Raw genomic sequence first — 20,520 nt, 5'->3', positions numbered from 1 at the left:
GGGAATTGAACAGTGCTATCATGTACTGGGCTCTTTTAAACTGGGCAGCTTGGTTTCTGACCTCTAAGCCCGAAACCAATGGAATCTCCCCTTCCATTCCTGGGAGGGACATAAAGACACCTGCATGCCAAAAAAATGAGAATCTGCCTGCAGGAGGAGCTGAACCAAAGAGCCATGGTGTGGTGGGTGGAGATCCAGGGCAGCCGGCAGAATGCTGCCGCTTCGATGAAGGTGGGGTGCCAGACAAGCTTGGGCTGGCTGAGGAAGGAAACCAAGCCAAACAAGAAGAAATGTACCAGTGTCTTGCCTTTCTGACTCCAGAGTCCTGGAGAGGAAGAAGAGATGCAAGAAGGTCAACAATGCAGACCAGAGCCAGGTAGAGGATGTGGATCCGCGCTGGCTAGAAAGACTGCCACCACGAATGAGCACTGCTGTTGGACAGAAGCTACACAGCGTAGAATGAGGAGCGGGTGGAGGACAGTGAGGCCGCAACTGAGCCCACGTTGGCCTGAGAGTTGGCACACCCGACTGAAGGGGGAAAGCACTAATAAAGCTGGGCAGAGCAGGCCTGTAGCCCACGCTGGGCTGAGAATCAGGACACCCCACAAGCAGGTGAGAAGCGAGAACCAAAGCAGTGCTGAGCAGGCCTGTAGTCAACGCTGGGCTGGGAGCCTGATTACCCCACAGAGGTGGGGAAGGGGGGGCGAAAATATCATGAACCAAAGAAAGGCTGAGCAGGCCCTTAGCCGATGCTGGGCTGAGAATCTGAATACCCCACGAGAGAGTGAAAGAAGGGACAACTAAAGGAGGGCAAATTAGGCCCATAGCGCATGCAAGGCTGAAAGTATAAATACCCTACGAGGGACCAACGGAGGTTTCGTTTTTGTGAATGCTGACCTACCCAGGTCAGGAGAACCTGTTGCGTCCAATATGGAGAATACATCCCAGAAGACAGGATAAAGTAGGAACTGTTTGGACTGGCTGACAAGTCCATTGTTTTTGCCAAGAGGAAAACTGAGATTCTTTTTGTGGGGACTACTATAAAAGCCGCAAGGCTGGAGAAGACTTTGGGAACTCTTTGGTGCGGGTCAGAAAACCAGCAGCACTAACTTACCTAAGGGAGAGTAACCATATCCTAAGATTAAACTTATATTGTTTTTTCATTTCATAGTGGTAGGGCAGATGTTGGGATAGGGTCGGGTTTTACAGATGACAGCTTTCTTTGTAAGACGACCTGACGAGAACCTGTTTGTTTTCTTCGAACAGGGAACCCATCTTAGAAGAAGAGTTTAGAGGAGGCATGGCTTTAAAAAAAAAATACCTCCTGTTCAAGCATTTCCTCTTGTCCATCTCCTATGTCTGACTTACCTCCCGATGTAAACGAATACTTTTACCCTGTGGACTACCTGTAATTTATGATCCTTACACTTCTGCAAATTTCAAATGTTAAATTCTGTGAAATGGTGGTTCTTTTCACTTAATTCAAGGGGCGGGGTATTTTAGAGAATGGCTCCATGTTAAAAATGGCAGTTTTCCTTTTTTACGGATTTTATTTTAAGTTAACATTATGTTCACTGTGCTATTTATAATGTGGGTTATTTGTCCTTTCATTTTTATGTGTACTGTGGAAAAGCCAACAACAGAGTGCAGGAGTCTCCACAGGGCAATTCTTGACCTTTTTTTGTCGTCAATTATGGTATGCAGTGTTTATATCAAAAATCTTATAAAGAATGAACATATATCGAATACTTTTTCAATTAAACATTTTATGAAGAATGCACTTAGGGGTGGGGTAAAGGGCTCGATCTTGTTGGAAAATGGTTGGGGTGGGTTTTTACGGGTGGGAAACAGGGGTTTGGGGCAGAACCCACCCGCACCCCCAAAAAAAGAAAATGTTATATTTTTCGTTATAAAACCTTCGATATATGTTCATTCTTTATATAATGTTTCGATGTAAAGACATGTAACCGTCAATCATAACATTCTTGGTAACCTTATGATGTCTGATGTTTGCCTGTTGGCAAATTGGGCCAACCCACTGCCACAGTTCTCCTAGGGGGCCATTACATCGAGTGGTAGTGGCTATTGGTCGTGATAGACCCAGAGAGTGATTTGGTGCCTTAACATATTGGATAAGTTTCTATCACCTTGCTTTCAGGCATGCTGTTTGGAATGCATTCAGAACATCTACCATGTGCTCTTGCTTTGCAGGCGGCACAGAAAAGAGCGTTCCTATCCAGGCCAGACCCCGCAGTCCCTTGAGTGGCATTCCAGTGAGGACCGCCCCGGCCGCAGCTGTCTCCCCCATGCAGGTATTGCATTCTACTGCACTGCTGTGAGACCTGGCAAGGTGCCAGTGGATGGGACATTGTGAAGGGAGCGAGATGCACCTTATATTTTAATATCTGCATGTGGGAGCTGTCAGTTATGACAAACCAGATGTTTTTAGAAACCTATGATATTTGGCGCCTGCAAGTAACAATCACTGGAGATTATTTCATGGTACATTTTGAAGTTGGCCAAAGAAAATGTATTTATGCAACAAAGAGAATTGATATCACATATTGCAGGATCGAATGTGTGCTCCTGATGGTTGAAATAAGGTATCTTCTTTGCAGTGGCAGGTCCACAATTTCAAAGAGGGCGGGGTCGGAGAGAGGGCAGGGCCAAAGAGAGGGCGGGGCCAAAGAGAGGGCGGGGCCGGATGGGGCTGGAGAGAGGGCAGGGGCTGGGGCCGGAGAGAGGGCAGGGGCTGCGGGCTGAGAGTTCAGCAGGAGCTTCCTTTCTCCTCTTCCCCCAAAGAGACCTTTCTATAAAAAGTGGTGCCTTATGTCAGCACCAAGTCTAAATGGAGATGAGTATGAAGTATGTATTTCACAGCAAGCATCAATTAAAAAAACACAAGTAACACATATTCTGTGAGCTGCCTGCACTTTCTGGCTAGAAAGCTGGTTAAAAGGGGAACTCTTACACAGGATCTTGGGAGCAATACATTTATTAGGCAACTCAGTTTTGAATGCTGGTTGTATGAGTCGGTGTTGCCAAGTGTGGTTGCGCCGACCCTGTGGTGTCTACCGGTCTAATTCTGCCTCGGAGTGTAAGGCACTGTTGGCAACTAAGGGGGGAGATAAGACTGTTACACATTACCAGTCAAGTTGAATAAGCAATAATAAAGGTTAATCTTCCTTCAGTTGTGCGCTCTGTGCTCTGTCTTATGTAAAAGAATGAGTTGCACATGAAAAGGTAGCGGATTCCGCTGTACTTTCAGGATTACACGTGCCACATCCTGGATGGCCATGTGGATAGATGGAGAATTCGTGCATACCTTTTAATTAAACTTTGTAGCGGACATGCTTTGGAATGGCACAACACTTGTACAGTAAATGTGTAATGGTACATTTGAAGTGTTGTACAGGAGTGACAGTGTTGGATGATGGCGGCTTTGATGCGATTGGTGGATGCGTCTGTGCCTATTGACGCGTAACACAATGAGTTAGTGGTGCAGACAAGATAGTGCAAAGGGCAGAAGGACTGCTCCAACTTTACAGGGGTGCGGCCCTCACGGTACTTTGGGAGACGCACGTATCAGAATCTGCCCTTCGCACAATGTTGCCCAATTGACATGGCACTGTGGGAATTAGCCAATCAGGTACTGTGGGTGTGGTTAAGAGGAAGGGGCGGGGAAACTATTGTACATTATACTCTGCGTACTGAGGGTGGCTAACATGGCAAAACACATTGTGTTGACTGTAGGTGATCTTTTTCATAGATCTGCACAACTATGCCCTGCAAAGACACTTTGAAGGCAATTTTGGTTTGGAATGAGTGGCCGCATTGTGGAACACTTTGTATGAGTGCAATTTCAGTGATATGCATGCACTTTGGGAAGACCTAGCCACTTTTGCAGTAGTAGATGTTCTCGTCATCCGCTATGGCGGCATGCATATGGGTTACCTGGCTTGCTTTGGTTTGTGTGGAGACTGAGGAGATTGCTGGATGTCGTGTAGATGCTTTTTCCCACCACCAAGGTGCTTTTCTCATCCATAATACCACAAACAGTATGGGCCACTGGTCATGGATGTTGTTCCGAGCCAGACGCAGGAAGGTGTCTCATCAACAGAAGCATGTATACTTTTTTGTCCGCTCGTGGAGTGTTCTTCTGCAACAATGATCTCATTAGTTGTGGAAATGCGGAGTTCTTCCAAGAGAATCGCATTTTGTTGTCACCCATTGGCAATGCAGTTTTATTTGACCATCTACAGGATGCGGTGAAAAGTTTACTGTACTAATATGAGTACAAGAAAACACAAAAGCAAATAAAAACCTACCAAAAAAGTGTTTCTGTAGAAGCATCTACAAAAAAAAGGCTTTTACGTGCCGCCCCTTACCACCAACTCCCCCTACCCTGGTTGCAAGTTATTCCCGCACGCAGCACAAAAGCCACATCCAGGGATTTTGCGGGTGGCGGTCACGCAAATGAGACTGTGGGGGATTGTCCAATCAGGTTCTTAGGGTGTGTGGCAATAGGAAGGACTCCTGCTTCACTCTGGCCCAGCCCTCGCCGTATTCGGGGAACTGCACATGGCACATTCGGCGCTTCTCACCATGCTGGCCTATGGAAATGGGACTGTAAGGATTGTCCTATCAGGTACTCGGGGTGTGCGTCGCAGTAAAGAGCGCCAATAGGAAGAAGGACTCCTCCTGTTTTACTGGGGTGCGGCACTTGCAGTACTTGGGGAAAGGCACTTGCCACATTCTGCGCTTCTCACCATGCTGGCCAATGGAAATCAGACTATGGCCTTTGGCCGATCAGGTGCTCAGGGTATACATCACAGGAAAGAGCACTAATAGGGAGAAGGAATCCTCCTGCTTCACTGGGCTGCGGCCCTCGTGATAATTGGGGAAAGGCATGTGCCACATTTTGCGCTTCTCACCATGGTGGCCAAAGGAAATGGGGAATATGGCCTTTGGCAAATCAGGTGGTCAGGGTGTATGTCACAGGAAAGGGCAGCAATCATTTCTTCCATTACTTTGTGTAGTGCGGCTGGAAAACATGGCAGGAGGCACAGTTTTCGTGTGGGTGATGCCTTTGTGGAAGATCTGGTTGTGTATGCCCTCCAAGAAAACATTTTTGGTAATTTCGGTTTGGCGGTACTGGAGGCTTTGTGGTGCAGTGTAGAAGCGTGCTATTTCAGCAGAGTGCTTGTAGAAGTTCAACGCATTGCCACTTCGGACCTGTACATTTTGTGGTCGTCCACTTTGGAGCCTTCTTTTTGGGTTCCATGCATTGTTCCCGTGTGTACCGTCAACTGAAGATGATGAAAGCAGTGTTTTTCTCTTGTACACAACCGAAAATAGTGTGGAACTTTTCCAATGTTGCCAGCCAGAAGTCGGAAGGGGTCTCATTAACAGAAGCATGTGTGACTTCTTGAGTGCTGCTGGGATGTTCTGCTGTGAGAATGACATTTGTTCTAGATATGTACACCTTTTCAAAGGAACTGGCATGTCTTTGTCGACCAGTGGCAATTACATTTTCTTTCACAATCTACAGGCTGCAGTGAAGACCCTATTGTAAGAATGTGAGCAGATGTAGAAAACACAGAAATACTTATAAAAAACGCTTCAAAAGGTGTTTCTATGGCAGCACCTTTATAAAATAAAAAAAACAAAACAAAAACAAAGGTTCTTTTGAGAGCCGCCACAACTAACAACGTCTTCCGTCCTGGTTAAAAGTTATTCCCCCACTCCTGCACGCAAACAGCACGAAAAGTCAGCGAATATCGCGATAGTTGCATGGTGGCACGTGTTAGATACACCCCTTTTGCAGATGATGGTCATACAAATGGGCCTGTAGAGGCTACGGGATTGGTCAACAAGGTTTCTGGGGGTGGTATGTACGCACAGACTTTGTTCGAAATACATTTATTGAAAGTGAATGGAAAACACTGCACTGGCTGCTTCTTTTAGAATCTATCATGTGTAGTGCTATGGAGTACCTACACTGAAGGGACTGATTTTGGTTTGTCTGTGTGACACCTTGGTGGCACGCAATCATGCCGACATTATTGTTGTTTATTGTGTTGGGAAAATTGCACAGCATGTTACATGCTTTTCAGTGCTGTTTGCGATGAAGGTGGCACTTGCCCAGGTCATGCGTTTTTTTTCGATCTTTTGCATAACTTTCAATCGCATTATGCAAACACCGATATGACCGTCATTTTTTATTTTGTACGAAAATGAAGAAAGCCCGGTACAATGCGAAGAAGTGTATTTGTGCCTTTGTACGACATGTGCCAATGGAGTACTTTCCACATGGGAAAATGACGTTTCACAGCACTGACAGTTTTCCCCAGCTATAACGTTCATCTTACTATGCCAGCCATCCAATTTCTGCACACCCCATCCAAATTGCCTTGGTGCCCTTCTTAAAAGTAGTGGAAACATTTTTGTAGTACGTGTTGCACACGGACACTCTTAAAAACGCTGTGCAACACGTAAAGAAACCACTTTCTACAGGGACTCCTTTTCCAACCGATTGAACTACAGTTTTTTGCACATTGCCACGTCACCCGCCCTGCATCCGTTCATTGGCAATTTCATTGTTCATCTCTGAAAGGTGCTTTTTTATTTCCCTTTTTTCCTTTCCCAGTTCATTTCCATTTATTATGGTCTTCTGACACATGCAACAGTAGGAACGGCAGGAAAGGCCCGATACAGAAGGGGAAGCACCTTCATGGATACCATAGGGGACGTGCCGATAGAAGGAATTATTGGGTGGTGCTCGCCTACATAGGCCCCAGTCATTATGCTCCCGGCCGCACCCTTCCCACGCACCTCCAAGTACCTTCCCTCTGTAGAGTAGCACGTTGCAGTACATGCACAATACAATGCCCTTTGTCGTTTAAGGGTCTGTAGTGCTGCATATGGTTTGCAAGGATGTTTTGGAGCTCCGCTGCCCTGCAGGAGTGCCCCTTCTGTTGCCCACAGCAGATGTGGCGAATGCTGCACATGAAATTACCCTACGCAACTGTTGAAAGGGCGGTAGACTGCCCACTGGTCCCTTGTGCTTTCATTCCATTTGTCGTTACATGCCATACAAACGCTTCATTCTACGCCATTAGTTTTAGGAGTAGCATTCACAGAAAAGCATACATTCTGGAATACAAAAATGTTTACAACAACGCGAAACATAGCTTCATTACGTGGAGGAGGAAGGCATTTATTCTGTGACCCATGCAGCTACAGTACTTTTGTAACCACCACTAGGATTGTTTGTGCTCTGCATAATGCATTGTTTGCTTACTCGCCTTTACATGCACTAGTATGTGCGTGACCAAGTCGCACCAGGTTTGTCATTTTGCAGACTCACTACAAACTGTCCCACTTGCAGTTCCATGTTTTCTTCAACTGTACGACCTGCAGGCGACCTCTTGACACTTTCCGTCACACTGCTCAGTGCAGACACGATGTGTCTGTTTCACGGATCATGGAAAGGCAAGCAGCACATCAATCAAATTAATGCGACATTTAACATGCCCATGTTACACTGCAGGTTGCTGTTCCTTGTTTACCAGTGGGTGTCATACAGTCAGGCGTGCTTTAGCCACGAATAGGTTGGTTTTCAGAGCCACTCACGTAGTCAGGAGGAGTACTTGAAATGCGGTAGCCTACTGAATGAATCCATAGGACTGGCGATGGGGGCGGTGTTACCAGCACACAGTGCATGACCTATGCATGGGTATAGGTGTGGAACAGATACACGTGCGCTTCCACAACTACTTAAAAGTGTATTTGAAGATGCAGACATCCGGCCACTAATGGAGTCCTACTGATAATTGCATTGTGATGGCACATACGCCGACCAGGTGCAGTCTCCCTAGGTAACGTCCATATTGCTCATCTGTACTCATCTCGGCCAGTACTGTGCGGCACAGATTCACCATGCAATGTTAACACAAAAAGAGAAACTACTCAAATCACTCACCAACATTTACCATGTACATCTGTAATTGTTAAGCTACACCAACACTATTCAGAAAAGGAAGGGGTAGCGCAAATGAATAGATAGACCAGAAAATGTGGCCTTTTCACACAATAATCATGAGGGCAGCCAAGCAATCGGTAACAAACCGTTGTTAACGGGATGTTACGGGTCCGTTGCTGTTCAAAACAGCTATCATCTTTACGGAAAGCACTATGCTAAAGCATCGTTCTGATTACAATGCCCTACTAAAAACCTATGAAATTCACTAACAAAAACACTGTTAAAGTGATGGTATGGTTAAGTTGCACTAGCAAAAACCTATGACATCCAATGGAAAAATGTTACAGGGACGTTTCTGGTTGCAGATAAAACCAGAAAACCCCTGAAATTCGGCAGTTATGGTAAGATAAGCAACCATAACCCGCGCCACCACTGTGCAATGCAAGGATTAACACCCATGACATCAAAGATGCCATCACAAATAGCATTGATGGCATCACTGATGACATTACATGCGCATTCTCTTTTCATGGAAAGCCTTCACAAGGGATTGTCATTGTAATGGAGGCAGAAAACTATTAAAGATCATTGGAAGAACTATCATAAAATAAGTAGTTCATTGAGCAATGAGCTATACACAACATTGTCTTACATACTTCCTTGCAGTACATGAACCAACTAATGTGGACACTTAGCTATGCCCCATAGAAGTGTAATCTTCAAAATCTTCCCATGTTACATAATGAAATCATGAATGCTTTCGTTTTAGAGTGTCATGCACTGTGAAACATGTAAGAGGTAGCTACCATTGCCTTAATAACTATATAATTGCACTACTGCACAGAAAACAAAGACACCACAATGCATACAAATATGAGCATATACAGGGAAATTACACCAGGGAACATGGAGCAGTATTACCAGAAAGTGTTCATAACAGAACTGATTACCTTCATGCACAGAAATGATTGCTGTGTTTTACGCTTTCTTCGTCCCCTATATGTATATGTATCATATGTTGTGAGTGAACCCTGAGGAAAGTAGTGCAAGAACATATGAGAAGGGTGCCGTACACAACGATAGCACCTTTTTAATTGTTACTTCCTGACTGGTAGTCAACAAAAGCACCTGGCCTACTTATGTCAGTGAACAAAAAAGGGGCAGCCACACATGTGATGTCATCAGTGATATCAATGCGAATTGTGATGGCATCTTTGATGTCATGGACGTAAGTCCTTGCAGTGCACACTGGTGGCGTGAGTTATGGTCGCTTAGCTTACCATAACTGATGAATTTTGGGGGGTTTCGGTTTTACTTGTAACCATAACGTCCCTGTAACAATGTTTTTCCATTGAATTTCATTGTTTTTGTTAGTATAAAAGGCCCACAGGAATGCCTTTAAGAGCAATCCTCCCTGGGGACCAGTACATGATCCATATTGGAAAAGGGGTGGGGCTTACAAGCCCTTTTTGAGCCCTCCCCATAGCCTGCCCCTGACACACCCTGAAGACAGGTAAGTGGTTGGCTAGGCTAAGTATCCCATCCTGGGTGGGGGTCGGTATGTAAGGAGATGTGTGTGTGCGCAATTGTGGGTTAGTTTGGTGACTATAGGAGGTGATGGAGGATATCTGAGGTACTAAGGAGGCAAGAGTGAAAGAAGTGCAGAGGCTATTATAGGGACGGGGGTCTGTAGAGTGTTTTTGTATGTGTGGAAGTGGATAGTGTGAGGAGTAGAGGTAGAGTAGAAAAGGCAGATTGGTAGTAGAGGTGGTGGTAGTAATTGGGAGTAGTAAGTGAAATAAGCACTAGAGTGGTAGTTGGTAGCATAGGGCGATGGTGCACACTAGTGGGTAGAAAGATAAATAGACTGACACTAGTAGGAGGTAAAGAAAGTAAAGGGATAGTGTTAATAATGGTGTAAGAACAGTAGTAGAGAAAGAGTAGTAAGCATGACAGGGAGAGGGAGAATAAGAAAAGCCATTGGTAAGAGCAAAGAGAAAATAACAGAAGAATTGAAAGAAGCAAGGGAAGTAGAGTGGGAGGAAAGGAACAATGGAGGTAGAAGGGGGTAGTGTCAGTAAGAAATTATGGAGTTGGGAAGTCCGATCAAAGGGTGGAGGTAGAAAAGCGGAGTGAGAGATCAGAGGGACAGGAGTATGGTGGGACGAGAACATCTGTAGAGATGAATATAAGTGAAGGGTCTGGTCAATGGTCGAAGTATGTTCCCTGCTGCCTGTCCCTGCTCCCCGCAAACCCCATCATCAAACCCCCTGCCAAGTGCAATACAAACCCATAAACAAATGCTCCTGCTTTTTAAGGGAACATTAAGTGCAGTACAAGTTTCAACTTCTTCGTACACTTTTATTTTAAAATGAAAACATTCCGGAACACTTTCTTTTTAAAATATAAAAGTATAGGAACAGTGAAACGTGATTTTAAAAAAAGTAGAGCAGCACCACTCCCAGCCGCTCCCGCCCACTTCGACCAGTGGGTTCGATATTGAAATAAGGCATAGTTTGCCCACGTCTTAGGGAATTCATACTTGGCCCCAGAAAGATCGAAGACAACAGGTGTCCCTGATCGATAGGACTAACATCTGTTAAGGGTGCCTGGGTTAGGGAGGAGGGTAAAGGCCAGGGTGGGTGAGGGAGAGAGGGACGGCCCTAGCACATATTCCCCAAGAACTCACTCAGCCCTGAGGACTACCCGAGAACTCTTGGCCCAAGCTATTTGTAAAGTCCCAATAAACACACTTGGACTGTTATTTGTGGCGGATTGCCCAATCACAGCAGAAAGAGGTAAATCGGGGAATAAGCAATACAGGTAGGTTGGGTGGTGCTGCTTGTGAGGAACCCCACAGTGATGGCGTCAGTGCATCAGTGTAGGCAGTGGAAGGGATAGACCTATAGGCAGGAGGGAATCTGAGGGTTTTCAGAGGACAGCATCTACTCAGGAGTATGCTGTACATTCGGCAACAGGCAGGTGGGTGACGAGGGGGGGGGGTGTATAGCAAATAAGCTGCTGTGTGGCAGTGGGGCTTGAGCATGTGGGATTGGCAAATGACAGCAACAGAGCATGTAAGGGACACACATGCATGAAAGATATTTACTGGGATGTTTGAGGCTCAGCATAGTGTGTAATGGAAGAAAACAGACATGAGGCACTAACTGAATCTAGATGGCATTACTGTGGTGTTTGAAGTTGTGCTTGGCATTTGATGGCAGGCATCGGACATGTGATGCATTAACTGTCACTGTGTGGCATTACTGAAGCATTTGAGGGTGCGTTTGGTTTATGATGGTGCAACCATAGCAACACCTGGCAGCGTCGGGTTGTCTTTAGCATATTAAAAATCAAGGCATAGAATAAGCAGTGTTGCATAGCAATTTGCTAAGTAAACTCTGTAGGTTTGCTAATTAAATTGACACTTTTGTAGCACAGCTGGGGATTTAAATTACCCTGTTCAATGGAAACACAGCTCACCATGCAGCCTCCCCTGCCCTCGGGCCTCTCTCCACACACTTTTCACTGTTCAGTGCAAGTTCAAAGGGACTAATGGAGAGAGAGTGCAACAGTAATTATCTCCTCTGCTCTTAATAGGGCCAATGACCTATGTGAGAGTGCTCGCCAAGAAAAGTTATTGTGTTCAACTAATTAAAAACCAGAAGTAATCAGGATGATAGTTTTATTAAAACTATATTCTGTTTGACAAAGACCATTGTGTTAACTGAATTTTTTTAGACAGTCCTGCAATCCCATTTAAGTTGTTACATAATTACAGTATTTCTACGGTAAAACCATAGTATTGTTAGTGTATCTGAATCTCAGTGTCAACTAGATTTAATTTTGTATGGGAAGGGGTAACATATTGACTAGTGAAAACATTTCAAAATGTACATGAGCACACGGCTAAATGCATTTGATGGAAAACCTAGTTCTTTTACCTGCAAGTTGCATGCATTTGTGCCACTGGTGATCAACCCATGAGCTGATCCTAAACTCCTTGATATCCTATTTTATCACCCTGTTGCTTTATACCAACTACCCTAAAACTGATTTGTCTGCTAACTACAATATTCCACCGAGTTTACACAGTTCTCTGCCTGCTACACCATCCACTCTGCTCAGTCTGACTTTTTTCCACTTACTCAATGAATAAACAAAGCTACCTAGATGTTTATGCAAAGTACCAATCAATTGTTCCATCCAGTCTGTACATCTGTAGACCTAGTGCAATACCATACACTGTAGTTAGTCTCTAGAGCTCACTTTGCTCTACGATGATTGCATGATATATTAGCACCTGGGGGAGAGAGCTGGCCAATCGGGAGGCTGTGAACGCAAGCAGAATCTGCAATGAACTACTCACAATTCATGCTGGCCTGCTGCACCTCTGCCCAGCCTTCATCTTGTCCTTGCAGGCTAAGTCTCAACTGTAGTGCCTCACCTCGATCTCCTTGCCCCACCAGATCCCCCAGCCAGCCCCCATGCCCAATCAGCTGTGCACCTGCCTGCCCATACCAGTGTCCTAGAAATAGTTTTTTCCAGTCGTTGACATTTGAAATTTCTTTTTAAGGGAAGCATGAATTGCACAAAGTCTGGTTCCCGTAGAAACCAACAAAAAAGTATCAGATGGCGTCTGAGTGCTAATAGGGAAAAATATTGCTATGGTGGGTGCGCAGGACTTTAATGCTTTCCTTGGGCCTGCATGGCTCGGGCTTGTGGGCAGTGACCAGCCCCGCCCCGAAAGTGGTATTTAACACTATATTAAAAACAGTTGATATCAATGACAGGCAAGGACCATCTTTTCCACATGAAGTTGCCAATTACACTGCCTACTGCAACACTATACTATGTACTTAGTTCTCCAACAATGACTTTCCTTATACATTGTGAACTTAGATTTATTAAAGTTGTGAACTTCTCCTTACACAGCAAATGATGGGGCAAGAATACGGTATATATGAAGCAATGCCCTGTGCAACACCCACTGCACCCAGCTAAACAGAGCCTTGCAGTGACAACTGTTTTCGGATCCTTTTAACATATCTAATTGTGTGCATTCACGCAACTAACCTTTACAGTTTACAGAAACTCTCCTCACTAATGTCTTACTTCAGCGGCACACAAAAATGCTGTATTGTTGCTCATTTTATGTCTTGGGTACAAATGACTCCTGATGACATTAGACATTGATTTGACAACATTGCTAATCAAATCGGTTTGTTTGCTAAATAAAGAAAATTTGAATTGACAAACTGTGCTAATACATTTTTGAAAACTAGTTTATGCCTCGCAAATCTACCTGTCGTGTGACTCTTAATCCCATAAAATTGCAGTAATTGACACATTCCGCCACACTGACATATGGAGGCAGCGCCCTGGCATCCCTTGTCTCTGGGTGTACCCCGGCATAACATATAAATACATCCATGGCATATCAAGGCAACACCCTATTTGAAATATGGTTGGTAACCAAAATAGTCTTTTGTCTGCTTTAGTAACCATTTGCTATTTTATCAATCATAAGCATATTTAAGATTTTCTTACATCACTTTCTGTGATGTCATCAGGGACAAAGGTAATTGGGATCAATGCTCACATGACTCCACTTCTTGTGAGGTCATAAGGTATGTGATCTCACTTTCACTATCCCAGGCATTTTGGTGCAATCACATCACTGGTTTAACGATGACATACTGTAGTGCATTACATTACCTTTCACCAAGGCAAAGGTGCCTTCTGCGATGCAAGCATTCATACCTGCGCAGCTCAAAAGATGGGGCCGGCTTTCCTTGTACATGTGTATGCAGCCCTACAGATAAGGGATGCATCGGCCACTTTTACTCCCTAAAAATAGGCAAATGCTCCCCCCCAAAAAAAATAGGGAGTGAAAATACACCCAATAAAAAAACAAAATGGGGAATGGACACATAGGAACTTTTGCCCCTGCTGTCACCCAAACAGATCCATGGATGTGTTTGGACCAGTAGTTCATGTAGTCCCACAGGAAGAAATAACTATAATTATAGAAGAGGTCAAATGGATCTTTTAATGTGCATGAATAACTTGGTGCAAAGAACTAGTTCTCACTAAAACATTTTTCTGTTTTATCTTGAACATATTTTTACTCCTTTTATAAAATACTCCCATTGGGAGCAGGACTCATGTTTTTACTCTCTAATAAATCATTTTACTCTCAACTTTCAAAAGTAGGGAGTAAAATACTCCCACTTCAAAATCTTATTTGGAGCAGTGTGTGTATGTATAGGATTTAGAATGCGCAAACCTAGCTAAGCAGCTGGAAAGCAACAGAGCGCTGCACAGTGGGGATAACCCCAGAGGGTTACAGGTGGAGGGCCTTCCTTAAACGCCAAAAGTCCATTCTCTTATTTGTTTCATTGTATTCTAAGCCGCAGTATAAAGAACACTATCGCGCAACTCCAGTAAGAACACACCAAATTTTCCATAACCCAGAGCCGTGCAGTAATGCTCTCCTGTACAGGCCCCGCAGCCCCCTGAGTCACTTTCCAAGGAAGATGGGTGCTATAGAAATCACCATACATAGAATAGTGAAGTTGAAATGCATTGAAATAAGGATGTGGGACTTCAGCGGCAGGGTGGCCTGATGGCAGCGCATGCTGCTGGGGCGAGGGGAATGGTCTGCAATGGGAAAGAAAGCGACGGGCAATGAGCAAAGTGATAGCGAGGGAATGTCTGCGATGAGAAGAGATTCCCCAGCTCTATGTTCAGTGGGTGCTCTGACTCCTTTCCCCTTTATGCAGCAATTAAACAAATGCATGCATTGCCCCCCCCTGACCCCCCGCCCCCAACCCTATCTACACACTGCGGTCGAGGATGCGCCACACTGCCAGTTCATTGAGTATGAGCTATGACTTCTAAAAGGACCTGTGGGGATTCTGCTCAGAGGAAATTGCGCGAATGATGCTCATGGAAGCATGTTTTTATCTCCAGTGGACAGGCTTTAGGTATAATTGCTAAAATACTATACGTATTAGACACCGTAAAGACGGAGAACTCTGAACTGGTATAAGACCGCAATGCCCAGATGCATTAATGCCCTGCAGCAGATAGAACGTCTATAGACCCATGCCAACCATATACTGGTTTTTTTTCCGCACTCTGTGATTTCATTGCAGGATATTAGCCACACACATTTTTCAGTGCAGAATATTCATTGCAATACATTTTACCGACAATCTATAAATGAAGAAAATGCACAGATAGTTTTGGAAAGGGGATAATGTTTTTCGATGGTGAGGGGGTTGGAGATACATGGGTGGCAGACCTGCCTACATTTGAAAAACAAAACCCCTGAGATTTAGGTAATCTGATCCCACACCCATATCTTCACAAAACCATGACCATATGGGTTAACAAAAAAAGGTGAAACACTACACTGTTGTGTGGTGGCATGGACGCCAGATAGGGGCGATAAAAGGCCACTATACTGTGTCCATTGATTGGCCACTAATGGTCATTTTGTAGCCAATCACATGGCGGCATGGGAGGAGTTGCTGGGACTGATGGAAATCCTGGAGACTCCAGGCTCTTTCCCAGACACCACGAAAAGAGCGTAAACACCCAGAGTCTCGGGGCTAAACCCAGAATCTAGGCCGGCCTGATTGGTGGGCTATAGGGGTTTGCCCTGAGTTTTGCTGCAGCACTGAATTGAAAATCTGTGAAAATTAAAAAGCTAAAAGTTAATTTAAAAAAAACATCGACAATAAACGCCCCCTCAATCGTTACTATCCTGTACATCAGAAAAAAATTGTGGAGCCGGGGAATCCATCCCCTTCCGGAAAAAAGTCACCATACAAATGTTGCTAATTAAATCTTGTGTCTCTGGGGAACTAAACAGCTATTCTGTGACGCGACTATAGTGGCCTTAAACATTTTCCTGAATAAGTATGCTTCTATATCGGGTGCCATTTTGGAAGCCTTTGCAGCGGTTACGGCACAACGTTTTCTTGCAGCACTGAGATCACAAGCGCACAAAGAAAAGTGTCCCCTAATTACGCCACCATTAGCGCACTCATTTTGTGTGTTTTGATTCAGCACACGACTGTGCACGGCCCATGTTTGCCAAATTGTGCATGTGGTGAGTTGTACGTTGACTAAAACATTTCTATGTGGCACTTTGGGCGCAGGATGCTTTTGTGGCCAATGCCACCAAGAAACTTTTGCATGCGCTACCCACAAAGGCTTACATAATGTGCCATGAAAATGTCAGTATTGCTCTGCTACTGCTGTTCACACCACTGTTGTTGGACTGTGGCGTCAGATTCTCCACTTGCTGCCATTAGTTCGCATAAGAATCTTTAATAGGCGCACACCACATTCATAAACCTGCCAATCTCAGCTGTTGTGCCCAGAGAGGATGCCCATCAGTTTGTGTTTGTGCCACAGAAAGCCTTTCCATCAGCATCTGCCCTGCAGAACGCCTGCACGTGTGCCACGCACATACCAGATGCATCTCAGTTTGTGACATAGAAGGGCTGTACTCTAGGTCTTCCTCTTACTATATCCCTTCCCCTCTCCTTCCATATTCTGCATCACTCATGGTAGGGAGGTCAAGCCACTCCTCAAGACCCTCCCTGGAGGTCGAGGTATGTGGATCTCACCGGGAGAGACTTCTCCTTTGGGGACAAGGACTGCCGTTCCTTTTTAGGAATTCCCTAAACCACCTGCCATAGCCACAAATATGGGACTGTCGGCTATAAAAAGTAGTGTGGCATCTTTACGTTTGGCTGAAGGCAATGTAAATAGAATCCCACATGGGAAAAGAAAGGAAGATGTCTCTTTAAGGAAAGATGCATATTTAACTGGGATGTGTCAGAGCAGAGAGGAAGAGAATGCTATGTGCAGGGAAAGCCCCCTAACCACATCACGCCTTGTGAAGATCGATCCAAGGCAGGTCGTAGAGTCTGCGTCTTTGAACAAGATGCAGAAGGCCAATGTGAGACGCCGGCGGGCTCGTGTTTAGAGCCGCAAGGAAAGCGTTAAGAGAAGGAAGAAAGGAATGATGTACCTGGTCGTGGCGTGACCTTGCTTGCGGGGTGGTGGTCAGAATGCCCAAACAGCAATGCTTAGACTACCGTGGCAAGAAACGTGAATAGCATCCGATCACTAGTGCATGTCTATGGCACAAACCTGACGAGGAACTGAGAACGGGAAACCGACAAGTGAGAAGAGAGCGAAATCTTACCAGAGCAAGGGCTGAGCCTTGCAACCTTATCCTGAATAGCAAGAGGTACCGGGCGAACAGGAAAAAGCAGGAGGCCGATGGGGAACCATTATCTGTGGGACAAAACTCAACCCAGTTCTAAGCATGAGAGAGTAAATATAAGACTATAATTGGAACTGTAAAAATCTGAGAAAGCAAATAACCCTGTTTGGAAAGATGGGTATCATATGTAGAGAGAAACTTTTCCCAGTGCTTAGGAGGAGATATAACATTGAAGAATCTGGTTGTAAAGAAATGTGTAAAACATATAAAAGAGAGCTCTAACCAACCGAGGTGGGGAGCCAGCAGACACTGAAAACAATAAACCTGGGAGGAAGTGGAAATACCATATGGCTTCAGATTTGAGGATTCGAGAAATTCCAGCCTAGGAACACATAAGGAGAGAGAGGAAATAAAACGGGTAAGTGAACACGATAAAAGAGGAGAAGACTTAAGGGAGAGAATCCTAGATGAGGAATGCCTAAAAAGGGATAAAGAGAAAGCCAACTTAAGAAAGCATGAATTGACAGACTTTGAAGAGTCTAAGTGATGACAAGATTGTGAGGAACTATTTGAAAGAAAGAAATATTCTTAGTATAGGACCACAGAAAGTAAGAAACCTGCAAGTATTTTTGAAGAACTACAAGAGTTGATAACGGAGACTATCAAAGGAGAATAGGTTAAGAAATATCTGTACCAAGGTGAAACCTGTATATAAAGAGACTATCCGAAGAGAATAGATGACTAGGGGAAAGAAAGACATTCTCATGGCCTATTTAATTTGGTTATATATAGTGGTAGTGTCCGGTAGTTGGCTTGGATAGAGGACATTTTTACTTTGGACTTCCTGACAAGCCCTCTAGCAATAGGGAAAGATAGGCCTTATTCTTTAAATTGGATTAAAGATGATCTAAAATGTCCTCTGTGTGTCCCACTTCTTCTTCTGACCTACTACAGTAGCCAGGAGTGTTTAACAAGTGAAGCCTGGAGATAATGTAGGTGGGCCCACCAAACGGGAGCCCCGCAGAGGGAAGGAGGTTTGTTCTCAATATGCCGAATATGTGAGATTGACTGGGCATAGCGAGGGAGCCCAAACCAACCAAGGGAGGGTCAGTAGGGTTCTCATTAAATAATGGTTTAAAATAATGCATTTTAGAACATACTTCCTGTGAAAAGCCACCCAGTTTACAATCCGTATTCTAGAGTAAGACATGAAAAAAAGCCAAATCAATGCAACTACACAGGAGCATTTTTGTTATGGCTCTGCCCAAAATATGCCAGAATAAAAACACATGTTCATGCTGACTGTCGTATACATGTCCTTGCTGGCGGCACCAACATATGCCAGTATTCCCACGTAAGACTGCACTGATGTTTACTTTGCCCAGAATGCCAGTAATGCTACTATAAGAAAATAAGTTTGTGCTGGCTCTGCCAATATATGACAGTATCCCATGTAAGGACATACTCTTTTTGGCGTTACCTTTAATGCTGGTAAAACTGCCATACCACAGTAAAAACAAATCCTTGCTGGCTCCACAAACGTCCCCTCAACCCCAGTTGAAGTCTGACCATTCATCCTGTTGGCTTTGCCCCCCTTTGCTAGTAACAAGGCATGCCACAGTAAGAAAACATGTCCTTGCTGCCTCACAAAAGCCCCCCATATAAAAACACTTGTGTTGCTCTTAACCTTAACAGTAGTATAAAATGTCATGGCAGTGTAACAAAACGTCCTGGCCATGTGTCCCATTGTAGTATAAAACTTCCCATCCCAAACCCTTCTCCATGTAATAAAACTCAAGTTGGCTTTGCCCAGAAATGCCAGTAAAAAATGCCATGCTACTTTACGAAAAGGTTCATGCTCCAATGGCCCCTTGGCACCACCCTCGCAAGCAGACACATGCATGTGTTTTTGCTGCAGGAGATTTAATCGAAGTAGAATTAATTGAAGTTTTTTTTTAATACAGATTTTGCCCCAAATATGTGGGGGGATGGGGTTAGGCTAATATCTAATGTAGGGGAGTTAAAGGGGTGTGCAGGGGTTCTACCAGTGAAAGTGTTTTCCAGCAGATCACATAGAACCCACATTCACACTCATTCACCCACCAGTCACTCACCAATGCAGCTTCTCGCGTAATCCCTCACACTACATTCTATTACATCAGGGCACCCACACACATCATTCATATGCACACATCCCCTCGCATACAGACATACATACACATCCAACATTCTCGCACGTACACTTTTTTTTTCGTACCCATTTCCTAACCCAGACGTGATGCTGCTCCCCAGGGCTTTGGCTCCTGCACTCAATGCAGACAGGAACGAGAAGGCAGAGAGAGCTTCCTGGTTCCTGACATGCCCTGTGAAGCCACAGCACCGCCATCATGCCCCTGCATGGAATGGCTTCATCTCCAATGACCAGTGAAGACCGTCCGTAAGGAGCAGCGAGTGATATATAAACCAGGAATATCGGCGCATTTCTTGGCGAGTTTGAGGAAGAAACAAAGCCCCACTCTTCCACTGTTGGCTACCAATGCTTAGACATTTAGTACCCAATGATCAGCTTTGCTGAAGCAGAGTTGCCATCTCAGGGGGACACAGCAGCTGTGTATTTTCGACCTCCAATATACATCTGCCGGAGGTGTTTTCTCTACTGCTCCAATTTATGATATTGAACCCCTGGCCATTGGTAGCAAAGGGGGCGCCATTGAGCTTCTCCCAGTGAAATGGCATTGTGCGGTGACTTGGAGAACCCTGAGCAGTCATTGGCCACAAAGGGATCCTTGAACACCCGGACCAGCAGGTCCACCAATGCACACCCTGTGAGCCACAAGCATCTGCAGAGGCATGCCCAAGCTGTACCCCGACCACCCAGTGAAACATGAGCTAGCGCCATTTAACTCCTCTATGATGACCATGATGGGCAGATGGCTCACAGGTTAATCTCTATCCTCTGACACAGGGGCAGCATGCGCTTCGCAAATTTGATTTACAGCTTGGCCACCTCAACCCTTCATCCTGCTGGGATAGATGCATTTAAAAACATTTAAACTAGGGAATAATATCAATCAAGTACTCTCGCAGAACATGGAAGCAGGGAGGAATCCAGGATGAATTGCTAAATAAAAAAACCTGATGTTCTATATTTATTACATTTATATAGCGCGCCTAAACCTTAGGCATCTGGGCGCTTGAGTTTACGAATATGGTTACATTGTACATTTGGTAATGCAGTTACATTGCAGATTACAAGTATAGTGTTGAGGCATTCTTATTCAGATGC

The 20,520-nt window shown here is 44.7% G+C and overlaps 1 protein-coding gene across 2 annotated transcripts in view; it reads left to right on the top strand.

Moving 5' to 3' along the window:
• The window catches only part of SPECC1 (sperm antigen with calponin homology and coiled-coil domains 1), a 1,474,528-nt gene that overhangs the window by 712,878 nt on the left and 741,130 nt on the right, over positions 1–20,520 (top strand). For both annotated transcript variants that reach the window (XM_069615230.1, XM_069615231.1), the window contains one exon: positions 2,212–2,312. In XM_069615230.1, coding sequence (XP_069471331.1) covers positions 2,212–2,312 — 101 coding nt within the window. The remainder of the gene's footprint in view (positions 1–2,211; positions 2,313–20,520) is intronic.

Source organism: Ambystoma mexicanum, chromosome 9 (assembly GCF_040938575.1).
Source record: "Ambystoma mexicanum isolate Mex_15411 chromosome 9, UKY_AmexF1_1, whole genome shotgun sequence".
In the NCBI taxonomy this organism is placed as follows: domain Eukaryota; kingdom Metazoa; phylum Chordata; class Amphibia; order Caudata; family Ambystomatidae; genus Ambystoma; species Ambystoma mexicanum.
Note: the sequence above shows the minus strand (reverse complement) of the source record. Positions and strands in the feature narration are given on the sequence as shown.